This window comes from Pollachius pollachius, assembly GCF_949987615.1.
Source record: "Pollachius pollachius genome assembly, chromosome: 14".
In the NCBI taxonomy this organism is placed as follows: domain Eukaryota; kingdom Metazoa; phylum Chordata; class Actinopteri; order Gadiformes; family Gadidae; genus Pollachius; species Pollachius pollachius.
Window position 1 is genome coordinate 122,887 of NC_136947.1, and position 7,851 is coordinate 130,737.

The 7,851-nt window shown below is 44.8% G+C and overlaps 1 protein-coding gene across 1 annotated transcript; it reads left to right on the forward strand.

Annotated features, from left to right (window-relative positions):
* Window positions 1-1,950: 1,950 nt before the first annotated feature.
* LOC307086117 (phosphatidylinositol 3-kinase regulatory subunit gamma-like) lies at window positions 1,951-7,851 on the forward strand. Its single transcript, XM_079751176.1, has 10 exons — window positions 1,951-2,270; window positions 3,826-3,937; window positions 4,046-4,144; window positions 4,276-4,456; window positions 4,574-4,699; window positions 4,824-4,966; window positions 5,093-5,269; window positions 5,486-5,560; window positions 5,680-5,850; window positions 6,130-7,851. Exons 1-10 carry the CDS (start codon window positions 2,216-2,218, stop codon window positions 6,434-6,436), a joined length of 1,446 nt encoding a protein of 481 aa, XP_079607302.1. The 5' UTR covers window positions 1,951-2,215; the 3' UTR covers window positions 6,437-7,851.

Here is a 7,851-nt window from a genome sequence, read left to right on the forward strand (position 1 = left end):
CCAACAGGTCATCTGTTGGTGCAGGGTGGGGTTTCAGCCAAAGGGTTGCGGGTTCCAACCCCGGAGTGTTGACATGTGTCCTCAAGGGGCTCTGGGTGAAGTGTCACCTGAAAGGCCTGAATAGTAAATAGAATCAACTGTGCATGTGGATTCTGATTGATAGATATGATTGGGCATGGGGTAATGCAATTTAGTAGTCTATTTTTTACTTTACAGGGATTATAATTAGCAGTCCCATCATAGGTTTATAAATAGGCTAATCCAATTAGTGTCAATGTGGTAGTAAAATGTGATTTATAAGTAGCAATTTAATATAATTCAATATTATATTTAATACTACATAACGAACGTTATGTAGTATTGTTCTCTCCGTGTAACTGAAACTTTAACCTAACTAGTTATGTCTCAGTCACTATTACAATATAAATTTGTGTTGTCGGAAGATTGATGCTTTTGTATAAATAAAGATAATAATGAGGCACATATTCTTGTGGAGATAAATAGAAAGATTATATACCGATCTCTTTGTCCAAGTTCTAGCGTATATACATACTTCCAAACACTATGAGATTTGTTCCAAGATATCGTATGAGTGTTAATGATGATATTATGAAGGTCCATTCTTGTGAGTGTGTATGACTGTATCCAAGTGTTATAAAGCAGACCGTGTCACTGTAGGCCCACGCATGTAATAATAAGCGCCATATTCAAGTCGTGCTTGTCGTTTCAATAGTTTCATGGCGGCAAACAGGTGGCAGGAACGCGTCGTCTTCACTGAAACAGTAGGGCAACATAGCCGAGGCCGGTGTCTAGGGGCCTTCCTCTCCGGGTCAGAGAGGTTTCGTCTGGTCATCCACAAAGGGAGATCGGCGGTTGACATAAAGGCCTCGTTTCACTCTCTCCTCCCCTAAACTCAGGCTGGTGTGGAATCGGGCTGGTGACATGACAGCATAACGTCGCTCTGGCATGCCGAGCGAACAAACACCAATCTGCGAATAGCGATTTCGAGTAACGTTAATACATCGAGGATGTCACTATACGCAGAACAAACAACAACGCACGTACCTAAGAAACAACCGTAGGCTCAAACGACTCCTTAATGATTCCATTTATTTTTTGGTGTGTCACCTCTACACAGAAAAAAAACATAACGTTGTACGCCCTACGTACTACAGCACCTGCTATTGACCCACACGGTGTGACAGTCAGACGACCATACAGCTGTAAATCATCCGAGGAAGGGACGACCCGGGCGGCGTTGTTGCTGCGGAACATGTTGAACAAGCTCGGCGAGATGCTTCCCTGTCACACAGCGGAGCACGAGCCCTTCACCTCAGACCATGCCGAACTGCATGACGTCATTTTATTGTAACCTATTCATAACCAAAGAAAAATCAAAAGAAAAGTGATAGATTAGCAGAGTGATTCTCAGCACAAAGCCAGAATCTGTATTTAACAACACAGGGCACATATTGATAGTAAATTCATTAGGGGACAGGATATTGTTATAATTATTATTAGTAGAATTATTACTATTCTTATAATTATTATTACTATTCTTCGTATTGTTGCTGTTGATGTTGTAACGTATCATTATTTGGGCCCCGATTTTTTCATTCATGCAAATGAAATAGTTCAGCAGTTACATAGCTGCTGAGCGGAGTTGAATGAAACGACAGTGAACGTACCATTGCATTCTAGTAGAGGTGCATGTTATATTTGTATCTAAATCGTTTATTATCTCTTTATATCGTGTACATTATTAAAAAACACTACTTATTAATGTTTATACAATCATATGTTGGACCATTCATTGATATGTATGGCAATAGTTTATAACTAAACTAAAATACGCAAATGTAACCCCCCTCTAGAGCAGGTATTATGGACCATCCCAAGACGACGTTGGTACAGCCCTTTAAAGTCACTTCAGTTCTGAGATGAGGTAGAAGCGAGCAGTGCCGCACGTAGCACCAGAAGACACGGCACGAAATGTATAATTTCTTCTGCAACTCGTTCTGAACAATAGTTTAAATGTTTAAAGAATCCGTGTGGGGTTTGGATTTGGAACGACGTACCTTCTTGCTGACGATGCGTATGGCTCCCAAGTTCGTGGCGTCTACGATTTTTACAAAAGTACCCTGACTTGGTCGTTCGACAAAATACATTTTTTTGCGAAACGTGAAAACAACGCGGAATAATCTCTGATAACGGAATGGTTATTTCTCTTGGAGGTGTATTCTACATCGAAATGGATCAAGCACCTCCAGGTAAGGTTATGCCTGTTTTTTACAATAGCTCAAATAGGACACATATTTCTTTCTGTGCAAATGCCCTTTGGCTATCATGTTATTAATGTGACAAAGCTGTCAGTGAACTAATATGCAGTAATAGGTTCAAAACGTTATAAAGCTGGTACTCATCGCTGCGTTCCCTAGTGGCATTGCCCGGGCATGCAGAGAGCAACTCACTGGCCGATTACGTAATACCCTTTCGTCAGGCGCAGCGCTGGCTCTTTCTTTGTCCCGTCGGATCTGAAAAACTTGTGGCAATCGTATAACATTTCTGCCTTTTTTTATGAAGCCTCTTCAAACATTCCTAGTCATCTACTAGTTGCTTTATGTGGACCAAGCTGTGGAAGGTGCATTAATAAATGCCGCATGAAACGAGTGCTTTGTTCTCTGCTGCAGCCGACCGTGGATAATTTGAATGCGCTTTGAAAGTAGGCTACTGGCAACTAGACTAGACAGCTTGTCTCATGACTTACTGTGACATTTAGCATATTGTAACATTTCCCTTGTGTGAAGACAAAACACATAGTAGATGGATCGCGAAAAACGATCCCAGAGATTTTTTTTATAGCCTTCGTTGTGACAATCACAATGGGGATTGTCAACTGTCGATTGGACAGGCGATATTAATTTCACATTAATGGAATTTGCTATTTTCGCCTAGCAGATAACTTCTCGATATTGAATAATGCTTGAGTTTTTTTCTTTGTGGATTTTCTGAGACTTTAATTTTCGGAGGGGGATGGGGGGTAGGAGAGCAGAAGGAATTCTGCTGAGTGGAGGACTCTGGCGTTAGTTTAGTACCGACCTCCTTCGTGCTGTTGCACCTGCCTTTTGTTTATTTTAAGGGTCATAAAAAGCATAGAGCGGATGGAGCGAGAAACCCACATTTTCTTCTCTCCGGTGGTTCTCGGGCTGCTTTATGAAAGGCACTTTTGTCCTGCAGTGAAATATATCGCCGTTCACCTCCTTGATGCGGTTTGTCCTTTCATTTTCTGGAAAACGGTCAGCCTGTTGGAGGAAAAATATTGCTCTTTTAGAGTTAACAGAGAAAAAAAAGACTTCCAAGCACTTGTGTGGTGTGCTGAAAATGCACATTTGGCGTTTTAAATGTGAAATGGCGAGGAAGAGCCTAAATGGAACATAATAGTCAATTACACAGTATTTAGTAAGTTATTATCCTTTACAATGATACAGACGCTTAATTGACATTTTGTGGGCAGTAATTCCTGTTGGAAACATGCCTGGGCATGTCTAGAGATTGTGACATGTCTTGTCAAACTGCTTGCTACAATCAGCAGGGTGGTAAGGAAAGCAAATAGTGTAATCCACAACGGGCAAACACGGACACACACACACACACACACACACACCTGCTTTTGTATCCGCAGAGCATCCACACAATGGCAGGGGTCATGTTTGCATAATCTAACTCATGCAAACGGATCAATGCATTTCAAATTTCGGAACGCTTTCGCCGAGACTGTCATCTAAATCTTTCCCGTTCCTTCCTCTCTTCCTCCTGGCTCCTCAGCTCTTCCCCCCAGGTCCACCAAGCCTGCGTCCTCCACCATGAACAACAACGGACCGCCCCCCCCGGAGTACCCCCTGGCCGACGCCGAGTGGTACTGGGGTGACATCACCAGGTTAGTCTGACCAACCCGACCGGTTTAGACTCGTTCATGCGCCGACCGGCTCTTCCTAACCTCTCGGCTCGGTTGATTGGATGGTGATCGTCGTTCTCTTCCTCTCAGGGACGAGGTGAACGAGATGCTACGCGACAGCGCCGATGGCTCCTTTATGGTCCGGGATGCCTCAACAAAGGTTCAAGGAGAATTCACACTAACCCTGAGGTGAGCCCAACTTTAAAATAAAATATACACTGCCACACACACACACACACACACACCTGTGGTATAGCCTGTACGCACTCTGTGTTTGCATTGATTCTATTTCTGCTATCTTATGACTCGCCGTTTCCCAGGAAAGACGGCCACAACAAGCTGATAAAGATCCACCACCGCGATGGGAAGTACGGGTTCTCCGACCCGCTGACCTTTGGCTCGGTGGTGGAGCTCATCTGGCACCACCAGCATCACCCGCTGGTGGAGTACAACGCCATGCTGGACCTGATGCTCACGCACCCCGTGTCCCGCTACCAGCAGGTCAGCTGCTGACCGCCGGCCGCCGCGCCAGCAACCTCTCAGAACCAGTCCTGTTGTTGTTGTGGTTTGAATCATTCCTTTTCAATGTATTCATCGTTACTATTCCTATCTTCTAAGGACCAGCTAGCAAAGGAGGACAGCGTTGACGTAGCCGGAAGGAAACTCAAGGAGTATCACTGCCAGTACCAAGAGAAATCTAAAGAGTTTGACCGTCTCTATGAAGCGTTCACCAAGACCTCACAGGTACATAAGAAGATTGTGGTATAGCGCTTCACTATTCAGCTATTTCTGCCAGCATAAAAGGTCAATGGCTGAGAGCTCTCCAAAATGTGCCCATTTGGTTGACGAACGGTGTGACCCGTTGCAGGAGATCCAGATGAAGAGAACAGCGATCGAGGCCTTCAACGAGACCATGATGATCTTCGAGGAGCAGTGTCGGGAACAGGAACGTTACGGCGAGGAGTTTGAACGCAACAGCCAGTTGGAAGGAGACGAGAAGGACCTGGAGAGGTAAAAAAAAAGAAATAGCAGCTTCTGTGATTGTTATATATATTTTATTAGCGATCTACTGTAGTCAATGGATAAATGCTGGCCCCGATCCTCACGGTGTTTACTTTCCTCATCCTTTGCGATTAGCTTCCTGATCAACTACGAGAAGCTCAAGCACCGATTGGTGGAGATCTACGACAGCAAGGTGCACCTGGAGGACGACCTGAGGACCCAGGTAGAGGACTACAGGGAGACCGACAGGAGGATCAACGGCCTGAGGCCAGACCTCATCCAGCTCCGCAACATCAGAGACCAATATCTCAAGTGAGTAGTAAATCTCTGGTGCCTCAGGAAGTCACGGCGGCGGTTGGGAACATGGTCTGACGCCGCCGCCTGCTTCTAGCACTCATGGTAATTGAACGGAGCGCGTTCAAAAAACATGATCAAGAGAAAGGGCTCCTTTGGAGATTGTTTCTCGAGTCTTTCTAATAAAATGACCCTTTTTTCCACTGACCTTATCTTACCTCTATTTTTTGACAGTTGGTTGAATCACAAAGGAGTCCGCCAGAAAAGGATTAATAACTGGTTGGGGATACAGAGCAACAGCCTTGACGAGTAAGTGAACCTCTCCAGAAATCCGGTACCAGGACATTAGGCTATAAACGTCCAAATAAAAGTTTTCCGCCGGAAGTTTCCACCATGCCTCGTTGGTTATGTCTTCTCTCTCCTCCCAGTACGTACGTGTTAAAGGGGGACGAGGAGTCCTTGCCTCACCAGGACGAGACCAGCTGGTTTGTTGGCGAGATGAGCAGAACGCAGGCAGAGGAGATGCTCCAAGGCAAGGCTTCCGGAACATTCCTGATCCGCGAGAGCAGCAAACAGGGATGCTACGCCTGCTCTGTTGTGTGAGTATCTCACTCCTAAAATATCCCAATTTCATGATAATATATGTAGCGGGACCCGCTATAACCATCCAACCAAACGGGCTGCATTAAGTCGGCTCGACTGTTACAGTGCTCGTCTTCCAATCCTTGGGTTGCCAGTTCGAGCCCCAGCTGCGTTAGAGAAAAAGAATATCCGATGTTTTACAACAGCGCTATCACATGCTCACGTAGAACCCTTGAAAGGGAAAGCTTAACGTTTCCTCGTCCAAGCCGCTCATCTCCCTCCCTCCCTTCCTCCAGTGTGAACGAGGAGGTGAAGCACTGCATGATCTACAGTACGCCCCACGGCTACGGCTTCGCCGAGCCCTACGACGTGCACTGCTCGCTGAAGGACGTCGTCCTGCACTACCGCCTCAACTCGCTCGCACAACACAACGACGCCCTGGATGTTCGGCTGACGCACCCGGTGCACGCCTCCTCGCCGCCCGCCGCCCCGACCACCGTGACGATGGCGGTGGACGATCACGCGAACACAGAGGAGTCACACAAACTCTTACAGACTCCCAAACACACGCTGGCACTGCCGCTCGCCGCGCCCGAGATGTAGCGACCCGGCGCCGGGGGGAGGAGATGGACGACGGTGACGATTATACTAAAGGACATGTTTACTGTATCCCGGGGAGACCAGGTGCATTGTTCGCTGAGAGGAAGGAAGTGAGATTTGCACTAGAGCGATGACAGCGGGATTGGTGATTGGCTGTTCACAGATTGAAGTGGGACCGGAACTTGAATGTCAGTTTTAAAAAACGTTTTGGTTTTTCCGTTTTCTTTTTTTCTAACCAGTTTATTTTTCTTTATTTTTTTTTTATAATGTTTTTTTTTCGTTTTGTATATTACTGTTCGGACATCTTTGAGATTGGGTTGTTAAGGATGAGTTGCTAGACCTTCTGATGGCTTAAAATTTTTACAAAAAACAGATGTGGTGAAAATACCATGCCCTTTTTGAACTGGGTGAATAAGAACAGTGTACAATTGACATATTAAGTTGCTACTTTGTGGGTTTGTTATAGTTTTAAAATGGTGCTGTATTAAGGGTGATTATTGTCACATAGGTCAATTGGACCAAATTGTTTTTGGGTAAAAGCCACACGTGAATATATAATTATGGTGCATCTTGAATTTTCTTTCATTTGAATTTTCTTTTTTCGAACGATGGATAGTTATGTAGCATTAATATCCTGTACTATACCATTGTAAAAGCATCTACTCAATGTTATATCCATTGACCAAAGCACTTATTAGTGAGCAACCTACATCCCTGTTAAAGAGTGACATTAGTTTAGGGAGGGGCAATTTGAGTACACCTGCTGATGTGCTGAACAAATCATAATCTGAAGTACTGTATGTTATATTCTGTTACTCAAAGAAGTATAAGCTTTTTGTATTCTATATCTATATTTTCTATACACGCCACAGAAGATAAAAAGCTTGACTAAAGTGCAATCCAACAGTATTTCTATTGTTGCAGTGTAATGATGACGATGATGATGGTGAAGGTAAAGCTGTTCATGAGAGGCTAGCATTTGCCACAAAAAAAAAATGCACTCTCTCTTTCGGTGGCAATCGGTGTGATTTGACCTCCTGGTGGCTTGTGTAATTGGACAGAGGTGCGGACACGATCCCGCCTCCATTACTTGAACTGTGGCATTGCAAGGATCTATGAATGTGTTTTCATGACGTGCAGCCCACATAGCTTAAGGGGAACGGAATCCATGGTGAACTTGGGACATTTTTCCAGTTGGAGGACAAAAGCTTGCCTGTGAGAAGAAACTGTTAGACTTGTTTTTTTGGAAAGCTCGTCTCTCGATAGAGGATGTAGCCTCGCGGTGAAGAAAGAAGAAAAAAAAACGAATCTCTCGACTGGAGCATTGAGAAGTCCTCGTGGGGAGAAGCTGAGCGACACGTGGTTCTGACCCTTTTCTCGCTGAAGACAATAAACTGACAGGGGTTTTGTCAACTTAA

Bases quoted from the DNA above. Each gene is read 5' to 3' on its own strand.
- LOC307086117 (XM_079751176.1), top strand. From the start codon at position 2,216: ATGGTTATTTCTCTTGGAGGTGTATTCTACATCGAAATGGATCAAGCA. The intron at 4,145-4,275 runs GTGAGCCCAACT...GCCGTTTCCCAG, and splicing joins GAATTCACACTAACCCTGAG to GAAAGACGGCCACAACAAGC. The intron at 4,700-4,823 runs GTACATAAGAAG...GACCCGTTGCAG, and splicing joins CGTTCACCAAGACCTCACAG to GAGATCCAGATGAAGAGAAC.